This window comes from Apostichopus japonicus, chromosome 20 (assembly GCF_037975245.1).
Source record: "Apostichopus japonicus isolate 1M-3 chromosome 20, ASM3797524v1, whole genome shotgun sequence".
In the NCBI taxonomy this organism is placed as follows: domain Eukaryota; kingdom Metazoa; phylum Echinodermata; class Holothuroidea; order Aspidochirotida; family Stichopodidae; genus Apostichopus; species Apostichopus japonicus.
Genome location: NC_092580.1, coordinates 29,295,906 through 29,321,398, shown reverse-complemented (window position 1 = coordinate 29,321,398; position 25,493 = coordinate 29,295,906). Strand labels below are relative to the sequence as shown.

Here is a 25,493-nt window from a genome sequence, read left to right as displayed (position 1 = left end):
ACTAAGTTGACTAAACCGAGGTAAAGAAACTGAGACGGCTACTGATTTAACACATAGTGCAGCACCAAGTCGACAAGGATTAATGTAACTAAAAGAAAGAATGAACCAATCGTCAGAGAAGCAAATATTTATAATATGGTTAAAAGGGCTATATACTTGCATTACGAGTCAAATAATCAGTCTCACGCCCCCCCCCCCGAATCCCCACGACAACAGATTTGTTGGCTGACACCATAATTGTGCTCTGGTTTGCTATTTATAAAAACGATATCAATACAATGGAATTTGGTTTTTGGAATATGTCTCTTCCCATAACCGTAAATATTTTCAATGGATCTAACGATCTTTTCTCCTCGGTATTATTGATGTATTTAGATGTATTTAGACCAGCGGTCCGGCGCAAGCTTTTCGGCCCACGACCCATAATCTTCCATTAGGATTGGTTCACGACTCACCAGACATCCGTCCGTCATTATCGATGTTCAGAATGCATGAAAGTACGCTAGAACTATGGACATAATGTTACAAAGTTACTTACTCGAGCACCGTCGGTCAGCTCGGAAAACTGTAGATAATTGTTTTAGACGTATGGACAAATCTCACCAACTTCCGAATTTTTCGAGACCCACTTTTCAGTTTGCGAACCGTCGCTTTATGTTTCACCCTAAACATCAAGCTTAAAGACCAACTATGGAGACAACATTTTTGTTGTTGTTGGATTTTCCATTAATTTGGGAGTTTACATACCCATAATCAACATGTGTAAAAAATAATCTTCGAAAACCTACTATAACCCATCAAAAAACGACCACGAAAATGGACATTTTGGGTAGTCACGTGATATGTACCTCTGGAATGTCTAAAAACAGAGATTGACCCAAAGGAGCGTCTGGTCACTGTGTGACGTCATTGTTGGTATACCGCGAAAATCAAACGCTGATATAGGCACTGTTTATACACAGATAGCGAACAATTGTCTGTATTTGACTTCCCATTTCGAGCGTTTGAAAAGCTGTTAGCTTAAAACAGGAAAACATACAGATAAACAACTAGTTTTAAGACAATTTTAAGCAGAAAATTTAGTAAAATGGGTTATTTTATTAGCAAAATTTCCACTCAAATGGAGGCATCGTTTACATAGCGGAGCGTCAATAGGTATGTACGGTACAATATACTGTAGACAATGCAAGCAGATTTTGATTCCGTAATACAATTTGATCGCAAGATACCGCAAACTGAACAGAAGAATAGACCTAAAAGATGCCTCATGCGTGATATGTGACGGGAAATGGCTTACGTTACTGTCAACGAATTACCAAAAATACACTAAACCTAATCGAACAACTACGAGAAGACGCTGACCCGAATCGACCAGGGTAGCATATACATGACTAAGCTTCAGCTGAACATAGTACTTACTCGTTTTAATATCCAAAAATACAAACACAGAAAAAGTATCCTTTCAATAAACCAAATTTAGCAGTGAATATCCAAATTCACGATTCTCGTACAATCCTGGGCGAAATACTACCGTGACTCTGTGTAATTCCATAGAGTTAGGTCTAGTTGAAACAGGCCTTGACCAGTAACATCCCACAATCACAAGACAGTCACTAACGAAATAAAACGGTCGATCGCTACATTAGAACCGTTTTTATTCAACTCCTTGGACCATGCAGATGCCGGAATAAACATAACGGACAATATAACACATGTATCACGAACTCACGATACTGGAATACAACAAATGAAATAGATAAATGCGATGAAATCCTAACATGACTATTTACATTTGCTGTGAGCCAACCCCGACGAGAGTTGTAACTTACTACATGTACTAACAATGCTACCCTAGGCACGGTATATACACGGTCATCTCTTACAGTAAATTTTATACTGTCAATTGCGTGATATAATGTTTCATGTAAGGACGTCCAGGGCGTGTTTACGAGGAGACTTGAAAGGGTCAATTTCACATTAGCTATGTCCGACACAGCTGTCAACAGTATTTAATTTTCGCAGAATGAGACATTTGCAGCATACACAGAGGCAGGGTCATGCATGTGGATTCATGGGCATGAGATACTCCGGGTGCTGAAAAATCTTTCCGCGTGGATCTCACAAAATTGATCCAAAGTCTACGGCGTTTTACGTCGGTCTTCTACTCGGAAAGCTAAAAAAGCTGATGCTTTTGTTGGCTGAGGTATAACTGCAACCTCCAACAACACAGAATTGTTGCATTTCGGGGAAAAAGGAGTAATATCGTTGATGTTTTTGGCAACTCAAGTATACAACTTTACACACTAAAAGTATTGTTGTGAGTGAGGTATACCAACTGTGACGTCACATGGTCACCTGTTGTCTTAGGAATGTTTCAGGAATGTCTGAAATAGGTTTCCTAAAAAGCTGACTTTTCTTCCCATTTTTCACGTATTTAACGTCCGAAATTGGTAAAGTTAATTACAGCAATGTACTTGGAGTGAGTTAAGGATAACATACATGCAAAATGGTGGGATTTTATGTTCATCGGAAAGTCTCCATAGTTGGTCTTTAATAACCTCTATCTATCTCCTATACAACATTCTCCCCTTTCCTCCTCAAACCACGGTGCCAGATTCCAAATTTGCAGCTTTCACGAAACTGCATACTAGGCTACTGTATATATTGCCTATTTTGTTCTCTCTTGCGGAAAGATACGAGCAATTGCAAGGAAAGTGTTTAGAGCCCCATAGCAAACCTACACCCCACCTCCCGAATTTCTTCAATTTATATTTATCATGTACATGGTATAGTCTTGGTACAAGTGCATATTCACCCAGCGAGGAGTAAGTGCTACTCACTCAGTCCCGCTTCGCCCTGGATCTCAATGTTTTGAATCAAGCCCCATACATTTGCAAATTCTTGAGCCAGCTTAAAGTATATTATCCCAAAGGCTGTCACGTCGATCATTCTCGGCACGTTGGAAATGTTCCACTCAGTCAGGGTCAAAGAACTCTTTATTTCTATGGTCAGGGTACATGTCATCGATATAAGTAAGTGATAGTCACGACTTGAAACTTGAATCGGAGATATATTACTATTATGCTACATATTACAAAATGACGGCCTTGCTGCTAAGGAGCACAATATATGGGAGTTTATCTCATCAATTGAAACAAAATTTGGAAGTTTGCAAACGGTAACGTAGATTTGCGGTCAAATTTAATTTATTTAGCGTACTATTAATTCCGATGAACGTTCAAGATGTAGGATATCTGGGTTAAACTTGTGTTACATAATCGTCCACTCGACAGTGATGTACATAGTAGTTGCGCGAAATCAAAGTGTGTCCACTTAATAATAATAATAGTGCATATTGCATCGTTCGGCACGATGGTATGAACATTCGTTCCCCAAATACTTCAAAATTTTTGACGCTTATCATGAATGTTGCAACCATCTTCCCTCGTTTAAAAGTAACTTCATGTAGAACTAATTTTGCGCTGTAACGACTGTTACTAGTTAGTGTACTAGTGTCAGTGTTAGTGTTAGTAATACTAGCATAGGCCTAGTGTCACTCTAGCCTTATCTGACTAGAGTTAGGCCTAACGCCAGGCTTAACGTAGTGAAATGTCAGGCAAAGGTAATCCCTTAATAGGTCTACCTAAATCTATCGTAGCAATTATCACTAACATCATGTAGAAGGCAAGCTTTTGGTGGTCTACCGAAATCTATCGTAGCAATTATCACATTAACATCATGTAGAAGGCAAGCTTTTGGTGGGGGTATGTAGAAGTGGGCAGTTATACTGTGTAAACTTATACTGGACATAAACAACATTACGACCAAATCTAATCAAGTTAAAAATCAAAATTGATATCAAACTTTAAGAATGGTTGCTTAAAGGTACAGTATGTACTGTAGATCTGACATAATGTCTGTACTGTACATAATGGAGCTAAATATATTAATGCCTTCAAAAATACTGTTTGGGCTGTGCAACACAAGAAAAGAATGCCATTTTAACATCCTCTTCCAAGCATATAAGTTGAGACCTTCTCTTTGTTTGTTCCCTTCATATTATAGGTGTCTACACTCATCTTCTCAATTCAGAGGACAGCTTTATCCCACAGATGATGAATTGTACTCTAAAACTAGTGTAAGTTTGCTTTCCAAGGAGTCCACCGAAGTCCCATATATATCAAAGTACAGTGCCAGAGGATTCACTATAAGTGGTGATGTGATAGTTGGGCCGGTTGCAATACTTCCTTGGAGTCTGGTTCATTGGAATGTAAGTACTTAGATATTCAGCTGTCTTTTGTTTGTTATGCAAGATTGGAATACCGTGATGTATATTCCTTCTGGTAATAGTTGCTATATACTGTTCACAAGAAGTGATGTCAGTGATGAATCATTTTAATACCAAGGTCAATGTGCATTATAGTCACATGTCAATGTCATGTTCAATGCCAGGTTTCACTGGAATGTAAGTACAAGATACTTGATTGCCATCACCTCTTTTTCCTCTCACAATTATTAGGCATTAATGTATCATGCAAAATAATCTAATGCTTTGATTCCCTACAGTTTGCCTTGAGGAAAGTGAATTTCCACAATAACAGCTGCATATGGCTTATGACAGTTGCGGTCTGTGTTAACAACCTTAATGTGAAAGATTATATATATATATATTAATGTTATTACATAAAGCGAAGATGAAAAATTTAAACTCTAAAGCCTCATAATACATGCCTTTTCAGAACAGTTTAATAGCTCAAAGAATATATATATTTTTTTTATAAAGCAAGGGGTTTCCGTGCATGGCAAATTTTTAAGGATTTTTTCCTGGTTGTCCTTTGGACAACCAGTCCTTAGATTTTGGTTGTCCGAACAGAAAATTTGGTTGACCCAAAAATTTAGCAAAATAAGAATGACCAATTTATATCCAGTTCATGACATTTTAATTGTCCTTAAGGCATATAATGCCTTGCAATTAAGCTCAAGCTAAGTGTAACTTGTGAAAAATTTTGGTTGCCAAGTCGTTGTCTTATATTAATGTATTACTTTCCCATATGTATACATATCAAATGAGTCTCCTTCTTTGTTCCCTACAGATTGCTGGTGTTGGGGATATTAGTAAAGAAAGTCTGTCACTGTTTCACCTCTTAGAGCCAAGAGTAGGTGGGTGATTTAAAGAGAGGTGTAATTATACCAAAGAGCAAACTCAGAGATACAGTTTCATTACCGTTGACCTTTAGAGGAATGATTATTTGCTTAGTGTCGCAAAAGTTAAACACCGTATATCATCTTACCACATCCAATCATTGAAGAAGAGAGATGTGTAAACCTCAGTGGTTTTGTGACGAACAAAAAATATTGAAGTTGTCAGACTCGAAACATTCTGTCAAATGGGCCTTCTTTGGTTCATAACTCACCAGGCAGGAGCAGCCATGCAGCATTGTAACCCAATAAATGACTTAGGATTGTGGGATATCTATTAATGTTGAAATATGAGGCACAAACCAATGAAAATTTAACTGTGTCAAGAAAAGAAAGATTCATAAAGCTTGTAGAGTTGATGACAACATGACAAGCCAGCAAAACGTGTGCACTTTGATTGTGAGTAAATGAACAAAACAGTAATTAAAATTCTTCTAATTTGATTAATCGTTATTATTTAGTCTTGCAAGCAATAGTAGCCACCAAGGAACAAATCTATAAATGCCAAGTTTTGCTATGAATATTTATATTTAAGTTTTTCGTTTATCTTACAAGGATATTAGTTTCCTTTCTGAGTGTTTGGCTCTTCACTTGAAATTTTATAAAATATTTCCAAATATTGCATATTTTTTGTAACAGAAAAAGTAAACATATAAATTGTTTGGATGAGTTTGATGACACCTCATCTTACTCAATCCCAATTTTTGTCTTTATTCTTTCTCAGAAATCCTGGTTATAGGTACAGGTTCACAATGGCACAGGTTAAATCCAGAACTGCATAAATTCATGAGGTCAAAGGGCATTGCAATGGAAGTCCAGGTCACGGTACGTATTCAACTACAGTAATGCAGTGTTGTTTGTCAACGCATACATCATCATTTGACATTTAGCTCTGAATTATTTGGACAAGCCTCTTCTTGTTACACTTGTTTTATGGTTCAGACACTAGAATTAAATAGTAATTCTATGGCTCAGACACTAGCGTTACATAGTAATTCTATGGTTCAGACACTAGCATTACATAGTAATTCTATGGTTCAGACACTAGCATTACATAGTAATTCTATGGTTCAGACACTAGCATTACATAGTAATTCTGTGGTTCAGACACTACTGTAGCATTGCATAGCAAATCTATGGTTCAGACATTAGTATTGCATAGTAATTCTATGGTTCAGACACTAGCATTGCATAGTAATTCTATGGTTCAGACACTAGCATTACATAGTCATTTCAGCAGTGGAAACACAACTTTCTGAAAAGTGCTTAAACCTCAGTGCTAAGGTATTTTGTGTTGAATTTGTGGCTACTTAGGGAATAATAAAGGGTCGCAAAATGCTGTGCAGAATGATTAAATCACTTCACAAGTGCACAGATGCATAAGAGCTCGAATCAATAGTATCTTATACGAGACACAGTTCAGAGGCTTTAAAACTGCAACACAAAATTTGAACATTAAAATCAATCCCTGCTTAGTACAAAGTCTAGAAATTTGTTCTATTTCAGTAGTTATTGATTTCTTCTTTTCTAGTATCTGAAATCATATTGAACTTGAGAGCAATATTTCTAAGCAAAGGAATATCAGCCTGTACAGCTTTTTGACAGTCAGTCTCTTTTGGTGATCACCACAGTTCAGTCTTATGAAAAAAAAAAAAACTTTTCTCCACCTCTCTCTTTACAGCCTCACGCTTGCTCTACTTTTAACTTTTTGGTCGGTGAAGGCAGGGTTGTAGCCGCTGGGTTGATTCCACCTGAGCGATGACAGTGGAGTGGGATGCCTGTACAGTAGCTGCATGGACATGGACTAAACGATGGGTAGAGGATAGGCAGAAGTCTCTAAGACTGTTCTTTGGCAGGAAAAAAACATTAACAATTGTCCAGACTTCTCTCCCATGACTCACATCTAACAGATGGGTCCCCATATAACTCTACTAGGCTGTGTGCAAAATATTTGATGGTCCACAATGCATTTCACATTTTCAGTTATTCAGGATATGACTAACTGCATAATGCTTTGAAAAGTCAGGGCATCGACAGTATTTAGATTTTTAGAAAATGGAAAATAAGTTCATTACATATTATGGGTATTGAAAGTTGTGTATATGTTTACTATGTGCAGAATTTATTACTAATTATGTCACTTCTGTTCACCGTTGTTGAAAAGCAAAATTTAAATATATGTACCACTTGAATCATTCTATGGTTAACACTAAACAGTGAATGATATTTGATAATGCAAAAAGATACAAAAAAAAAATGAAATTGTGTATTAATCTGCTCCTTTATTTCCCGTATCACTTGATACTCTCAAACTGATGACAACAAATGTATCAAAGTAAAGCTACTAGTTTTGCACAAAGTTGCAATATAATTGGTTTTGCTTATTAGATCAACATATACTTGCATTTTGAGAATTATAATATTATTATTTGAAAGCAACTAAAATCAATTCCATCTTTGTTGCGCATTTCCACTACCGTCACCCCTACTCCCACCCTCCAACCCCCTTCCCCCTCCCTCCTTCCCACATAAGAAAATAGGAAGAACATTTGTAGATGCAGAAGAATTTAAGATAAGATCTAAATACATCCCTTAAGAGATTGCCATATGTTTTTAAATTTGTTTTCTTTACAAAATACGGAAATAACAGCAACGTCACAAAGTTTTGCAGATTTAAAGTATTCATAGTTTGCAGTAGAATAGGAATGAGAGATGAACAGAGCACGCTGTAAAACAAAAACATCAAGAACAGCAATCAGTACATACTTGTAAGTAATCCAAGTGATGGTGATGATAGAAAAATTATTCATATAAATTATTAGTAAGTTTATAATGACTGGGTAGATAACACCAAAAAACTTCTGTAGAGGCAATAACACATTTAATGACCCATATATCCCACTCCCCTTCCTTTCCCCCTCAAACTGAAGCAGTTGGATTCACTACTACCCAAGAATATCACAGTTTCTTTAATCTGGTATTAGGCTGGATCATTGAATATTGTACATTATCAGTCTCTCTAATTCTTTAGAAAATAATAAAAGATATCCCTTCCCCCAAAAAAGGCTCCAAAGTAAGGCCGATTCAAGCACTTAATTTTTTTTTTTTACTTTGCCTTTGCTAAAATTACTATTATCATCTATGCAACTGACAGTAACAACCTAATGTTTTAAGACCCCAGCTACAAGTCTACACTACTACAATGTCAGACATTCATATATTACATAGTATTAACCATACTGTAGTACTGTCATTTTCAAGAAATTATAAACAAGAAGAACAAAGCTTTAAGTAAAAGATCTTAATAAGCCTTAATAGTAGCAAAAGTGATCTATTATGACAAGGAGGAGGCAAGAGCAAAACTCGCGGCCTCCCCAAATTCATCGCAAAATTAATTTTTGCACCTACTAGGTCATATGATTCATCACTTGGTGGACTTAAAGGTGACATCTGATCAACAGACACTCTTCAGATATTATTACAATGGGTTAATACATTACTTAAGAATTTTAATCGTTGATAAATATGTTATAGTCCAAAATGAGAGGAAAATTATGTGAGTGCTAATAATGTTTCTTTTACCAGTTTTGGTGTTCAAGATATGCAACTTTAAAAGTCTGTTAAATCTCTGGAATGCTTCTTGCAGGCTAAACTGATGATGACCTCAGCTCTGTAATGCAGTCCTGAATAAATGATAATCCATTCATTTCATTTATCCTAATAATTCAACCAAGTCGTATGTTCCTGTAACTGCATATGAACATCCACGCATCCTTGGATGACAAACATTCATCACCATATGTCCTTGAGGAATTTATAATGTATTGTCAACAAGTAATTCAAGGGGGTGAATGTTATTTCGTTTTCTTTTCTGGTTTTGTGTTGTATATGTGAGAACTCACCCTTATGGTGTGTGTGTGTGTGGGCAAAGAGTAATTAGTCCAGCAATTTTTATTGATAACTGTCATATATATGTTAATTGGATCATTTCTCAAAAATGAATAACTGTATTTAGAAATACAACCTGGCCTTGATAGCAATGTTTTAAAACATTGTACAACATAACAAAATAATCATTATCCTTTAAAATTTACATTAGCATTAGAAACTTTGCATGGGTAACTGATGCTTTACTCTTGGTGTACACTATTACGAACATCACACTGCGATGGAAGCAGAGAAACCTATTCAACCATTTGCACACAGAACAAGAACTGTGTGATAAAGTTGACAACCTGTACATTTTTGCATTAGCAGTGGTATATATCTTAAGTTTACAGAACGCTTCTCAGAAATGTGCTGTATGCCTTACTGTGAAACAACGGAGGCACACCTTTAAGTAAAGTAGGATTCACCTTAGGACAGTTAATTAGACAGCAGTATTAGAAGACAATCTGAGCTTTCTTATTTTAATAAAACAAAGAATATTTATAGAGTCTAATCGGTAAGCTGCAGTGAATATTTACAACGTGCAATATATTAATCTACAAGTGTTAATGTGATAATAGTATGTGTAAAAGTAAGTTGGCCTGACATTTCGATCCTAGCGGGATCTTCAAAGGCTAAATGACAAGTGATAATAGTATGACAGACATATTTTTTAATTACCCAGTGTAGGAAGAATAATTGCGATTAATTAAAGTAAATTGTCATATTTCCATTCCTATACAGCTACAGGTAGACAAGTAACCTGTACCTGATAACAAACCCTAACAGTTCAGCTCAAACTGTGGCGCTTGGGATATCTTACATCCGGCATAATATAAAACACTGTGTTTATGAGCCATGACAGAATTCAATTTCAATCTCACTTCTATAAGGAAATCAATATTCCATTTAAGCTATTGACAAGGACATGACAGAACAAAGAGCAACAAACTTACAAACTTATCTACATCATTTAAAATTGCTCATTTAAAATTACTCATTTTAATATTATTTACTTCTAAATTCATGAATTTACCAACAAAACATCATCAAATCTGGGCATTCCAGTTACATTTCACGAGATCTTCACACAAATAGGCAGAATGGGGTGGATACTTGGCATGGGTTGGGGGAAGATAATCCATGCACAAACTATATTGATCAATGTACTGAAACCTCCACGCATTTCCTTGATAGAATGTTCAAATTATGTATCTTCAAAATCCACAATGTCAATAAAGAATTTGTACAGGATAGAATATCCCAAAAGGTAATTTTGAAAAGGTAATTGACACTTTTGGATCCATATTGATGATATTCAGTATAAACCAGGAACTGGTCCATTGAACTTAATTCCTTTCCGAACCATTTCAACTACAGTGTGCACTTCTGTTATAATTCACATCTCATTTGGATCGATATGGCCACACCATCCCTCGAGAAACCCGTAACATACATGTTTGCAATGAATAAGATGGATGGAGAGCAAAATGAAAAATTTACCTTTGATATCATGAAACCTTTAACATTAACATTACACAACAAGACATTAAAAATTCATATTTGTTCCTGGCATACAATATGGTATCAGACCAAGTGGGCAATCAGCTTGTCTAAATAATGTCATCGTATTTCTTAAATGTGCATCATGAAGACAAAAAAGAATGGAATTCATTTTTCATATTTTCTTTTCTCTAATTCCCCACCCCCACCCCTAATTATTTGTACTTAAAGTAACTTTTAAGGTTCACATGATCATTGATATGCTACTGAAAGCAGGATGGCAACTGATACATTAGACTGAGACTGAGAATGAAAAACAATAAATTCGTAAAAGACACTTGTTCAATTGGTTATGCAAGCTGCATGTCAAGTTCCGTAGGGCTCACTGAATACCATAAATTATATGTCTGTAGGAGACAAGGCTTGAAGTATGAGGTAACTATTATAGATGGCAGACCGGACTCGATACAGTACCGGCAAAAATGTCCGAAACCTGTGCATGATTGATACATGAGGGTTCCTTATGACAGCACACTCATACTGTAAGTATCATCTCTAGAATGGACCAATGTGATACATAGACGACAATACCTTGTATATATACATTTATATATTAAGGTGATATTAAGATCCTGATAGACAAGGTATTTCCTTCGTCACTCTGATTTTTTTTCTCAAAATAACAGTCAAACTAAATCCTCATTTTGATAAATAAATTCATAATCTACAGAACCTTTAAATGTTTACACCATTGTCTGCACTGCCTCACCCTTCAACCCCCCCCCCCCCCCCCATCCTTCTCATTCCAGGGCTAGTAACCACCACCTTCAGTGATAGCTCTCATGTTCCTGCTCAAAACAAAATTCCTAATTCATTGCAATATTTCTTTCTTGAGAATTATGTGACTGTTCCATTTGTCAGAGTTTTGGGCATACTGGTCACGTACCATGTGAGACTACCGTCCTTGAAGTTTTATTATATGAATATTCAGTAGATTGGGTCTTTGTACACCCAATTAGCACAGTTAGGCAAGAACACACTTCCTATGCATATCCTTCACACAGAAGAACATTTCCTAAGGTTTCTTTTTTACCTTTTTTTCCCCCCTAATCAGGGTGTGAATAAATGGGTGTTTTTGTACTCAATATTATTTTGAGATGAATTCATCATTCTTCACATCCATTACAAGCAACATAGATATTGGATTAGAACCATCAAGAACATCCATGAAGGTGATCAACAAGTGTAACAGAAATTTCCACTGCAAAATTTTGGTTTCCATCAAGGTGGCACAGTTTTTTCAAAACATCTCTTAGAGATATATATTCATTAGTCAGTATGACTGACATGTAGGAAAGGAACAGCTTTTGGGCAATAAATAAGACAAGCAGAGTGTCATAAAGCTGGCCGAAAGGGATGGACAGACCCTTGATACCGCGAGAGATTGAAAATTCGGCAGAAGGAAGCAGAACAAATATTAATTCTCTACGACCTCTAACCCCACAGACACCATCAATGGAACACAAACTGTGAGAGGTTTGTCACATAACTTAACTCTAAACAATGCAATGTCATAGACTATATTTTCTCCAAGGGGATAAGGGAAGATATTCAAGTCACAAAAAAATTGAAAAGCTATCCTTGGTGGGGTTGTTTTACAAACTTTTCCACATTATGCAGGCGACGACGCACCGGCTATTTAATAAGTGAATGCATAGACTTCTGGCAACAACAACAACAAAAACGTTGAAAATAAATTTTCCAAAAAAACAAGAGGAAAGAATGTTGGGCTCTGCAGGTTAACTTCATGTCAGTTTAAAGTTGCATAAAAATAAATATATCGTTAAACTTGCCGACCAAAACATTCCTTTAGCTATTATTTATAACGTTACTGTTCTATTTTTTTTAACCTACTTTATCTCTAAGTACAGTATAGTACAGCATTATATCTTTCTACATATCAGAAACCATAAGTGGCTACAGAATACCACTAGCTACATATATACATATATATACACAATCCCCTTTGGTGCTTCCTTTCATACAAGGAAAACTTTTTAAAAACAGAAAAGTCTCACATAAAGTGGTTTCACCTACAGTATCTATCAAACACTTTAGTCAGAGATGGTTGAAAGAGACTTATATCAAAGTGAACATAGGATGTCATTGAACCTATTCCCATCATTAAAATGATAGTTTTTTATTTTTTTATTCTGGCAATAACTGCTAAACTTCTGTTACAGCCAAAGTACATGATAACGAGCACACAGAACACAGAAGATCTCAGTAAAGGCTATTTTTCCTCTTTTAATTCTTCCTCGTCAAAGGCCAGACCAAAAAAAAAAAAGGAAGAAAAATGTAAAAAATAAGAAAGGAGGAACAATTGAAAGCATGAAGGCAAGAATAGATTTGTCAAATTTGAAGATTAAACAAACATTTGGTATATAATCCCATTCCACCAACACCGATCTTAAAGTGCGCCATTTGGGTCGATTGCCATGAATTTTTCACAGGCTGTCCAATAACTACTGTAAGGTACGTCTCCTAACAATTTCGGTCATTTGCTTCTTATCCTTTGCGAAATACCGTGTATAGTTGGCAAAATTGCCATTTAAACCAAACCATAAGAGCTGTTTTTCAAAATCATGAAAAAAATGGATGCAGAAAATGCTGGTGTATTGAATGAATGTTGGTACAGACACTGATGGGAAAAGGGTGCAGCAACAGGTGGTATATATGACAAGCATTCCTATTACCCTCTACGGAGGACAGAAGTGACCAACTGACACCGCTCCATGACAGGTTTGGGTTTATAGAGAATGTATATTCGTCTGCTTACCATAAGAGCCTGCGTTGCTCGTCTTCACTGTGTTAAACTGAAATATAACATGTGAGTGTTACTATAGACCATGAAATAAAATGATATCAACTCGGGCTAGAATAAGATTGTGTATATATAGTGAGAGGATGAAGTAAATTTACCCTTCAATACCACTAACTGAAAGATGGGTGTCTTTTTTTCCCCCTGCCACATTTAGTGACAGTTTTTACAAAACATTTAGTACTGAGCCCTGTTGCCAAAACCTGAGATCCTTAAAATGTTGCTAACTGCTTGCCACATTTTTTTAATCTGTGAAAAATTGTGCAAAAAAAATACAAAGTTTTATTTTCAAAATGGTCAGATTATTTACGGTTTTAGTGTTATTTTGTATGTGATGACTCCAGTCCTTCCAATTTCCTCTCCCTACCACCCCCCATTTTTTTATATTTAGATCCAGAAAGCTACTAGTTTATAATATCCTTGAAAAAGTTCTGTTTACATATTACCAAAGCATGACACTACATTAAATTGACCACACTGTAAGCTTATATATCACAATCCATCCATTTTTTTTTATATGACATCCAAGTTTATGATAATTCTGAACTCCTTGTTCAAAAGGTTTACTTTTTGAAAACAACTGGCAGTTTGACAGTGTTAAGGGACTGCCTTGCAATAATGTTTTTTTTTAATATTTTTTTTCTGCAGCAGAGATGCTACAGCTTCTTTTCTTTACAAGAAAGGGTACTATATAAAGTACACAAGGGACGAGTTCCTAATGCACAGTTTATGAGCAGGGCTGGAATTAACGGATGACAATTTTGCATCAGTACCCTGCAACTTGACAGATTACCCTAAACAAAATCAACCCTTACCGCTGGCAACAACTGCCATGACCTTTAGCCAAGCTGCTGTACTTGCCTTCATCGTTATCTCGATTATTACGATCCAGCGATGCTAACGCCAGATTACAGATATTTAAGCAGCTGCAGGAATTGTAAAGATCAAGGCGCACTGTTCTACAAACGATCTCTTGATATAATTCTTATTTTTTCCCTGCCTTTTCTCTCACTTGTAAAAAAAACAATGTCTTGCAGCCCTTCCAAATTTTTGAGGGAAAAAAAATTTGATGCTAGTATGAAATCGAAAATTGCTGCTGTGCCCTGCTGTCTTTTTTTCTTTATGAAAAAACAAGGTAAATTTTATCCTCTCCCCCCCCTAAAAAAAGTGATGATACCTCACTTGATGGACCTTTAATTAATGGAATGGTCCAAGAATAAGATTGGTTACTAAGCACTCAAATGACAAATGTTGCAACCATGACTATATCACAATGCCTATATCGCACACCAAATATAGTATACTTGAGAACCTGACACTTTGTTATACATTATTCTCAGTTACGACCAGGAATTTAAAAGAAAAAACAGTTAGAAAAGATATAAACAAGAAAAAATAATAACTCAAAAAAATGTCTAGACAAACATCTATTAATGTCAACATCAAATCCTTTCAGCAAAGTGATTACCATTTCTAAGTTTGATCTCGTCCTCGTCCATCGCCAGGAGAATCTCCAGTTCTGATTGGTTGAGGCCGTCAAGTTTGTCCTGCTTGTTCGCATGATAGTGAACTGTGGTGTTGATGTCCTGGTTTTGTTTCTTCTTCTTCTTTTTCATCATCAGGAAGTTATCCACGACCCAAAACATCACAGCCTGTCAATGAGCGAATATATACGATGCAAAATGTGTTTTTTTTTCAAAATGAAGCAACTGATCTGTGTGACTTCTATCCCTCTCCCTCTCCCCCACCCCACTATCCTCTCCTCCTACCCTCTCTTCCGTAGATCCTCTGTCTCTCTCTTCCAAATACAAAACAACTTACTACAGCTACTGATGATTTTCCAACATATTTTATGAAATTGTCGTAGATACAGTAATATTATCCAGCTTAAACGGAAAATATCCTCGGATTCTATGAGAGAAGAATCACCGACCCAGTTTCCATGGAAATAGCAAAACTGTTGAAAGGCTACAATTAGCATCAACCTTAAATTACATGCTTCCCTAAAGAAGGAAAATTTATGGCCATCTAACTAAGTGAAACCAAAGGATCAGTTCCCCCCCCCCTCCCCCATCGTAGTATGCACAGCTTACTATGATGATTTCATAAATCAGGTATGACAAATTAGGCTTACAATTAATCTCTTATGATGCAAGATATGGAAATGTGACATCATAACATGATATTAAGGTCAAACAAAGGGGGTGGGTATTTACCTTTTCCCTTGTCAGTATGTTGTATTTAGACAATTATGATAAATCCCACAATGTAACTACAGTAAGTAGTGGTATCAACAATTGTGTGACATTTACAGTAATTCTTGATTTTTTTTTTCTTAACTGCTTAATCATATAAAAGGAAAGTTCTTGAACTTAATATAATTCAATGCAAAAATGCAGCATCTACTTAGGATGAATGTTGGCAAACAAAATTCCATTTTGATATTTTGTTCTGTAGATTCTTACAAAACCACTACATTCAGTCCTGGGTGTATTAAATCTTTAATTTGTGAGAAAACAGAGCTTATCAATTGAAGTGACTGGACTACGGAGTCTAGCATAAAAATATAAACAGCCCTTCGAAAGCAATATGTGGTCTCAAATAAGATGTATACATTGCATTAAAAATGTTTTCAGGTAGTGTTGGATGTTACCCGTAGGGTGCTCTGTTGTTTTGGTTGACCATAAAGCAGTCAAGCAGGTACGGACTGAACATCTGACATTGAGTTAGCCTTAAAACTAGCATTTTAATTCTTGAATATCTCAGGGAGAGCCATTGCAACATTTTCAGTACTTTCCTCTTAAGGTTTTCTTATTTATTGGATTACAAGATAATATCAATAAAAATATATAAAACAAAATAAATTAATATAATCCTACCAAAAAACTTTCATCACTTTTAAAGGTAAAGCCTGATGGTAAGATACTGTAATACTGTACCAGGTCTTTATAAGAGGTATAAGTGCTAAACATACTTACATTAATTGCTATACATACTTACATTAATTGCTACACATACTTACATTAACAACAAAAGGGATGATAAGCATGACCAGGGCAACTTCCAGATATACATTGGTAATTGGCCTCATCAAGACTTTAGCTACCTGTAATAAGGAGGAATACTGAAGGTTAGACAGAAAGCATTGAGCATTCTATGACATAAACTGACACCTACTATAATGGTGACATGGGACAAAAGAAATTCCTGTCACCAGTTGTCGAACAATAGTCATCGGTTGTCCAGACAAAGGGTTAGAATAAAGGGATATATGTCCTCGGTTGTATAGCTAGTATATTAGAAAGCAAGTTTGCGTGGGTGGGTTATGCAAATAAAAGCTTGGATATATGTGAAAACTAGGAAGATAAAACATACTGTACCTTGACATAGAAAGAGTTGGCAAGAAAGTAGCTTAGACTATTAACATTGTCTTATGTTTTCTGTAACTATTTATGTGGAAAATGTTAGTAATAGTGAAAATGCTTTTCAAAAAGAAAAGAGGTTCCAGACAACATTCTCTGACTTCCTTGAGTAATCCTTAATAGTTTCTGCTCTCCGTTTCTGTAAATTTCCTCTCAACATCAGTCATTAAGCAGTGTTGCTACCAGTCACCTTGTGGTTGAGTTACATAAATACTAATTTACTTATTCAAGACAAGTCAAAGAAATATATCCTCTTATTAACTCGAGTCAGTTGAACAAGTCGCTCTGATGGACCTTGAGAGAATCAATCCAGATTGAAAACAGAATACTGTACATACGATCTAAAATAATCATACTGAAGTACCGTATTACTCAAGCACATTGCTTGCATTTTACTAATGCTCCATTTTCATGAAGTAATAATAATACATTTATATAGTGCAAAAATTTACATTCCCAGCATTCTAATGCAATTTACATTAAAATGATACAACTTGCAATTAACTGACCATAATGCGAATAAATTGTGTGTTTTGAGCTCAGATTTGAACAAAGTCAGACGGTCAAGTGAAGATATTGAGGCAGGGAGTTGATTCCAAAGGGTTCATTCTGCATAGTAGAAGCTAAAGTAAAATGTATCAGAATTCATCTAAATATAGTTTGATAACTTTATCTAAAGTTAATATTATTTTACTGTTTGTACAGTAACAGTTAGCATTATATTTCAATGCTTAACTTTGTGTATTTACTATAAAATACATGCATGTTCAAGGTTCAACTCTGTCTGCTTTCCTTTTCGTTAGTAATAGTTTCTTAACACTAATAAATAATAAAATAATAATAACACTACCGTACAGTACCTAAAAGACTAACATATTAACATGCTGAAAAATTCTTTGAGAAATATGATCATTTGCCACTGACATGTAAACATGAAATCCCCATTTTCAAAGACAAATGTTGGATGTGGACTCGGTCATAGAGCAAAGAGAGCGCTCAGTCTGAGATATGGTTTTGTCACCAACTAAAATCATGAAATATTAATCCAAGTTATCTGAACAATTCGGTTATAGAAAACTGAATCTGCCGATGGCTTGTCAGTGGAGTAGTTTGGGTCCTATTAAACTGCATCCTTAAGTCTTAACATGATTGTTTTCGTTCTATCTTCCATTGTTGGCCAAGCGTCTAGTACGGCAACATGATGAACTTAAATAAGGAGGTTTGACCAGCACATGATGTATTCCTACTATTACTGTATTGTTGTATGCATGTCAAAGGATCACACAAGATTTGTATCTAAACCAATTTTGTTTCTGAAATTACTCATGAAATCAAATATATTACTACTGTATATATATCCATCTGTACATATATGGGTATAAATCTATTCGGATAAGCACATTAATTTCAAGTAGCCTATGCACTGCATAATTTTCGGATAACTTAAGACTTTTACTGGATGACAATTTAGTCAACATAACTAGGAATAAAACTGAAGTATCTGCCTTCATATGTTGTTGATTAAGTAGCCGTGGTAAGCTATGAACTCTCAAGAGGTCGACTTTAAGCAGTTATGCGAGAACATAAAATTAGAAAGTTGTCAGTTTTGTTATTAAGCTCTCATTTGTTTGACATTTACACTGTTACCGGAGGGAAGTGGACCTACGTCCTGTACACTGCTTGTACTTTTAAGAAGTCAGCAAACTGCACCTCTTTGTCATATTCTTCATATTCCTTATTAATTACTTTAACGACTAACGTCTCTAATAAGATGTAGAAACGACATTAGCTACTGACTATCGCCAGAGTACCATGCGCATCATATTTTGATTGTCTGTCCCATTCATCAAATTTAGCAAACTTCTCAGCATAACTTTAGGCCAACCTTTGCCTTGTAACAGAGACAGAGCATTTCCCCAAATATCTTGTGTTTGGACCTAACCCCACTAGAAATGTAAGCTTCCTGTGCTGCACAATACCTTATGAGTTATGAGTCATAACTCATAACTTATGACATGACTTGGCATGGTATTACTTGCATCCAGGGTTAAATATTAGTTTTATATTTACACACTGATGTTTACTTCAGTATTTGAAGTTTTGAAAGTGGAGTGTGTGCAATGTTCCTGCGATGTCTGTGCATTTAGCAAACTGAGGTTACCATTTATAGCCTCATTTTCTTTAAATGCCCTATTAATGTTTTCTTGTTGAGTACACAAGAGAACCTAATTCCCTTCTTACCTTTAGTTGTATATTAACATATTGATGTTTTCTTTAGCCTTTAAAGTTATGACAGTGGAGTGTGTGCAATGTTCCTGCGATGTCTGTGCAATAAGCAAACTGAGGTTACCATTTATAGCCTCAGTTTATTTAAAATGCTCTTTTAATGTTTCTTGTTGAGTGCACAGCTGCACTGACTTTCCTTCTTTCCTTAAGTTGTATATTTACATATTGATGTTTTCTTCAGCCTTTGAAGCTATGACATTGAAGTTTGTGCAATGTTCCTGCAATGTCTGTGCATTTAGCAAACTAAAATTACCATTCATGGCTTTCCTTGAAAAGAGACTTGGGTCTCTTCTACTGACTCGAATCCCTTACTATGACAAGTCTGATCAGTCAAGTGACGAGTCAGAGTCAAGTGATGAGTCGAAGTCAAGTCAAGTGATGAGTCGGAGACATTTTTGTTTCGACTCCGGTCAAGTCTCTTAGGGGTTGCTGACTAGAGGCAAGTCAAGTCACTGAGTTGCCGAATTGAATGAAGGTTGTTCCCGAGAGATCAGACCTGCAGATGCCAGAATGTGTGTCTCCATACACCTTTAGTTCAAGTCATTGAGTTGACTAGTCACAACACTGTCATTTATAATTTCTGTCTGCTTTACTTAATTTCTCAACTATTAATGAATGTTACTTGCAAAGAAATTCCATTACAACAACAATAACAACCACAGAAAGCTTAACCAGAACTGATCACTTCAAATCTGTTTACTTATTAGTTACTCTGTTGGATAAAATTTAACCACGAAGGCAAACATTTTCAAATCTACATGGAGATTGAAACAAAACAAACGTCTCATTTGTCCAAGTAAAAGGGTAAGGAATGATTGTAAATCATTCTTTAATCTGCAAATGATTGTCCTAGTGTTTGTCTACATGATCCAACAATGTAAACAGACTGAAAGCCTTGCATACAGCACAAAGTCATGTGTGGTATGAATGACTTATTTGGTAATTTACTGTAATAAAAGAAACCAAACCAGCCTGAATGTAAGAAGGACATCAAATTGAGCAGTACAAAACTGATAAATCTGCTATAAATTAAGAATGTAATAAATTTCGCTTTGTTAGATATGAATGAAAATTATACAAAGCAAGAGACCAATTGCACAAGTTTGTTGCTACTCACATTCATTATGACATTCAATGAAGCTAGGCCGGTCACAACTGCCTTCTCCACGATAGTGATCAGTAAATATATTGCACACTGACCAGCCCATGCGTCCCACCTGGGAGGATATCCGTACTCCCCGAATCGTAGCGTGTTGCAATTAAAGAGGGCGATGAAGAAGGATGACACACGGACCGCTATGTAGATACAGAGGAGTCCTACGGTTGAATCGAGTAGAAAGTATACGATGTACCTGAAGTCACAACAAAAAAGAGATAAGTGATGTTTGGCTAGAAATGGGATTCGAAACAGTGACTCCAACTTCACAATCCTTCGCTCTTTTCAAATTTGTTTATTATTTCACTTGTAATCAGATTTCTGAATACTGTACTAGCAGTTCTACTTTCAAGTGTCATGGTGGGAATGGTGAGTGACCAGCATAAATTTGATCACAGTATAAGCCTACTGTAGCTTATGCATACAATCACTATTAATTATCCTTTTCTCTCTGAATCATTTCTGAACAAGACAAATCTAACATTTGCTTTTAAGCTACATTGCCAAAGAAGGGTACAGTAAATCTTTTTGAAAGATCATCATTTTGAGGGATGCTTTTCACATTCAAGTTTTTCGAAAAGAATTGAGAAAGATATGGAACATAAAAAGATCAACTAGGGGCAACTGAAGTTAAAGTACAGTTGGCAGTGCATGGGACTTGTATTGCACAGGTCATTGGCTAGATTCCCACTCAAGCTTATAATTTCCTTACTTTTTCCAAAACAAAGCATCATTTATGCAGTATCTTTACAATGGGAAATGAACATTTTCTATGTCAGTATGGATGGATGGCCAGCTGAAAACTGCACTGATTCCCACATAGAAATTGTAGACACAGCACAAACTTGACCAATGTGTAAACATATATTGTTTGATTTGATACAGGACACTATACATGCAGATTGCCCAGTTCACTATTTAAGTTATTGCAAAGAAGTGGAAAGAATTCAATGCTACAGGACACTGCAATGCCTTTACTGAAAGTGCAATGTAACATGGCAGCAATACCTACATATATACCAGCAATGTGTATATATTTAGAAATCAATGTACTTCTCAGCAGGAACATGTTTATACACCAGCAATATATACTTATTCAGCAGTTTAATTAAATACAAAATAGTCAAAACAGAAAGGGAAAGGCTCCTCACCATGAACATGGATCGCTGTCGTTGGAATTGATTACATATGAAGATAAGAAAACGTTAGCGAAGTGGATGAACATAGCACCCAAGGCTTGTTTTGATGTGTCAAAGACCCAAATTAGCCATGGTCTTCGTTCGCCTGCAGGCTCCTTCCTCCTTTTCACTGAGAAGAGAAAAATGGAGAAAAAACTACCACCTTTGCAGAATATCTCACAGTTTTCAGTATGTCAGCACAGTGACCGAATGGCCACATTTCTCTTGATGTATTTTAGCATCAAGACATATTTGTCAGCTGGAAACAATGTGTAAATGCTAAATGGCCATTCAGATGTTCTAAACCAAGACCCTGCATCAATCCTGCATAAATTCTTGGACCCATGGGCATCCACAGGGAGGGGCAAGCAAAGGGGGGGGGGGCCAAAATTGAAAATAAAGTTAAACATTTGACATTTGTCTGATTCCACCCAACCAACAGTTCTCTAGTTATGTTCATTGCATACCGACCCATAATGCATTAATGAAATCATTGAAAGGCAAAATCATAAGACATGAGATCTCAAAATAACCAATGTGTAAATGCAACTTGAAACGCCTGGGAAATGTCTTTTCCGATGATCTAGGAGTTTTCTTGGCAAAAAAAATTGTTGTACGCTCTGCGCCAACTGATGGTGGCGCTCCACTTAGATAGTATCAAGTAGTGTGTTACAACTACATGACATACTGATTCCCCCCCTTGTTAACATTTCTGCGGACGCCCTTGCTTGGACCTCCTGATAGGGGACCCCTTTGGTCCAGGAGCCGGTGGCCCCAGGCTCATCGTTACGCCACTGGTTTCTACAGGTATATCCTAGTCACATTTAATTCTCTAATATTCGAGAATACTCTACAATGCCAACGACCTTTGAATGTACAATATATATGCAGTCAATAACATCTTGTTTTGTTTTATTCTTTCATTCCAATGAGGTTTGGTAATGAAATAAATACTAATATGACAAATCATGCACTTAACAAAGAGAGAAGAGAAACATTAGCAACAGGAAGATAAACAGTGGAGTAAATACTTACAAATGAGAAAACTAAATGCAAAGAAGGCAAGGACAAATTGGATGATGATGCCATACAAAGTTGTGAGATCTCCATGCTGGCAGTGTTTTTCTTTTGTTTCTTGGAGTGTCATGTTCGTTGTCTCAGAGATATCTGTTACGTCCACGATGGTAACTGTGACAGTACTCGTCATAACTTTGCTAAAGGATTGTCTTTATTATTCCTTCCTTCCATCTAAAAATCCCACAAACTATAAAAATTGCCAATTGCCAATGGTCAATGTTCCTATGTTTCTATGGAGCACAGATTTCAAAAGGAAGTTTTTAAAAAAAAAATCTTCTCCAGTGGGTGGTGGTTCAGTAGCAAGTCTTGCTGTACAAGTGAAGTACTATTGATGAAAGTACAAAGATGACACTCTTTTCAGAGAAAAAGGATTAAGTTGATAGCTTCATAGCTGCTTGGTTCCTTCAAACGATACACAATTCACTGTCGTCATGAAGCTTGCTGTTCCAGACGGTCAATTTTATATCCTAAAATGTAAAAAAACAAAGAGACTTGTCACACCGATGGCTTGGTTCAGCTTTTTCCATGTTAACACATTGTTGAATATTTAATGTACAAATAATAAAAGTTATCTTTGACTACACAATGTTTGGGTAAATTTATTTTCCAGATATATCTCAACTGCTTTGCCAATAAATTGTGGTTTACTATTTTGATTCTCTCAATTTTGATTTTCTTTTCTTCTAAATATGCCATTGCTTTTAATTTTCAAAGTGGCTATTCTTACGACTGTTCGTAAGAATAATTTCCAACTACGCATGCGCAGTTGCTATTTTTATGACAGGAGAACTATTTTTTACGACCAGGAGTAACAATAATTTCCGGTTAGGGTTAGTGTTAGGATTGGGGTTTAGGGTTAAAGTTAGGGTTACCCCTACTACATGCGCAGTTGCTTTATTTACTTTACTGTGCTTGAATTCGCCTTTGTCGTAAGAATAGTTTATAAATAATTGTTACGACTAGTCGTAAGAATAGCCACAGCCTTTAATTTTATATTCAGTGAACCTGCAATATTCAAACAAATGATATTGAAAGGTCTTGTTCATGATTGATGGTACATTTTTAGTTGCAGTGTCTCAAGTATCTGCTTAGGCTAGTCCTAACTTTGGCTATTTTGATGTTAATAATTATGTAGACCATCGTAAGTCTCAAATCAAAATTGGGCCTAGGCTAGGCATGTTTAGATTGCGGTTATCAGTGCCCATATAAATTCTTCGACATGTAGACATAGCTTGGGGCTATTTTCATTTACTGGATACCCTACCTTCAGATAAAAGCAGAGCATTGGTTAAGCCTAACTTGAGCCTTTTTTAAGGGTTTAATCTTAAGTTTACTTCTAATCTTTCTTAGACAGATAGGACTAATCATTACTTTTCAGACTATTCTTACTGTACTCCTGGGGGTTAAAGACAAAAGAGTATGAAATGTGCTTTCTAGCATGAAATTTAGGCCTGTATTAAAACTAAGGCTACTGACAATTCTCGTTTCTTATTGAAGTAAAACTATACAAACTTACACTGTATGATAAACTAACAGTAACACTGACAGATGCTTGCCTAGTCTCATGCAGATATAGCCGAATAGGCCTACACTGTAGCCTAATAAACTACTTTTGAATAGGCTACTGTAACTTGTAAGGGTAACTTAGTCAACTTATCATAAGGGACCATGGGCGCTGCAACAAATCTCTTACTAGTAATAATTTAGGCCTAAAATATGCCTGTATATTGGTTGTAAACACCATCTCTGATACTTGCCTAATGCTCGGCCTTAGTGTTCATTACATCAAATTATGTTCGTTCATTTTAAATGTCAAACGCCATGAAAGGATAACACAGTGACGATGAGGATTAGTACGCGTACGAATGTCATATGTACAACTGGAAAAATATACGTGTTTTTTTATTATTTGTGCAACATCAGGATACTGAAAAGTAGAAGTGACCAGACTGTCGCAAGCAGAGGAAGCTAACAGATTATCACTTTGTGGAGCCATCATGCCTGTGTGTCTCCCCGCTGGACTGTGCTTATCCCACAAAGATACATTAGTGGTTTTACCAGTATTTCAAAGTTCAGGGAAGAGAAGGAAGAGAAGGGAGATGGATGGGAGTGTATGGTATCAGTACGGGGTTGTGAACTTTATGGAAGGGCCAGAGGCAGATAAACGACTGATCAAGGAGGGCATATACTGTGGTCTTACCTGTATATGAAGTGGGAGGGGTCTGGTTCCAGAAAAAAAAAGTGAACAGGTTCAGACATCCAATGGTACATTTTGAGGCATATCGCGAATCCTTTTTTATTTTTTTTATACATTTTTGTGAGACAAATTGCAGTCTCACCCGACACAGCGACATTAATTATCCCGCCTACGTGTCGTTGAACAATTATGTATGTTTTTTCTGGAAGTATAGCTGAGTACTGGTGTTAAAATAATAAATTCGGTAACTAACTAGGAGCTTAACAAATGTACTGTCCTATTTTTCCCCTTCAAAGTGATGTTACCATCTTTTCTTCTTCTAATTTACCAAATTTTTGGGAAGTGTAAATTTCTAAAACATGAGATTATAAAATAAAGAATGTTTAGATGCAACTTGCAAGGCCTCAGAAGTGCCATTTCCGGCAATCTGAGAGGCATATCTTGCCAAAATAATTTCTTGTGCGCTACGCGCCAACCGATGGTGGCGCTCCGCTTAGATAGTATCACGGGAACTTTCGGGCACAAAAGTTTCTGCCCCCCCAAACTGAAATGGTCCCATACCCTTATGGGAGTGAGGGGGATGTCTTGTGTGAGTGAAAAGAAGTCCACAGAAAATTGGGGTCTCTATAAGCCAAATGAGTCCACCAACACCTTACACTTCCACCAG

General features: G+C 36.2%; 2 protein-coding genes across 3 annotated transcripts; one reads left to right on the top strand and one right to left on the bottom strand.

Moving 5' to 3' along the window:
* Window positions 1-3,020: 3,020 nt before the first annotated feature.
* On the top strand, window positions 3,021-10,844 carry LOC139961392 (NADH dehydrogenase [ubiquinone] 1 alpha subcomplex assembly factor 3-like). The gene is made up of 5 exons (XM_071960539.1): window positions 3,021-3,178; window positions 4,066-4,270; window positions 5,094-5,160; window positions 5,924-6,024; window positions 6,881-10,844. Exons 1-5 carry the CDS (start codon window positions 3,099-3,101, stop codon window positions 6,959-6,961), a joined length of 534 nt encoding a protein of 177 aa, XP_071816640.1. The 5' UTR covers window positions 3,021-3,098; the 3' UTR covers window positions 6,962-10,844.
* LOC139961389 (store-operated calcium entry regulator STIMATE-like) lies at window positions 7,462-24,533 on the bottom strand. 2 transcript variants are annotated; one of them, XM_071960538.1, is made up of 7 exons: window positions 24,387-24,533; window positions 22,588-23,096; window positions 21,526-21,682; window positions 20,336-20,570; window positions 16,533-16,616; window positions 14,979-15,162; window positions 7,462-13,505 (listed from the first exon to the last, which is right to left on the bottom strand). In XM_071960538.1, the coding sequence occupies exons 2-7, from the start codon at window positions 22,757-22,759 to the stop codon at window positions 13,501-13,503; spliced, it is 837 nt and encodes a 278-aa protein (XP_071816639.1). In that variant the 5' UTR covers window positions 22,760-23,096; window positions 24,387-24,533; the 3' UTR covers window positions 7,462-13,500. The 2 variants fall into 2 exon arrangements, with proteins under 2 accessions (XP_071816639.1, XP_071816638.1); XM_071960537.1 differs by having other exon boundaries at window positions 7,462-15,162.
* Window positions 24,534-25,493: the final 960 nt, after the last annotated feature.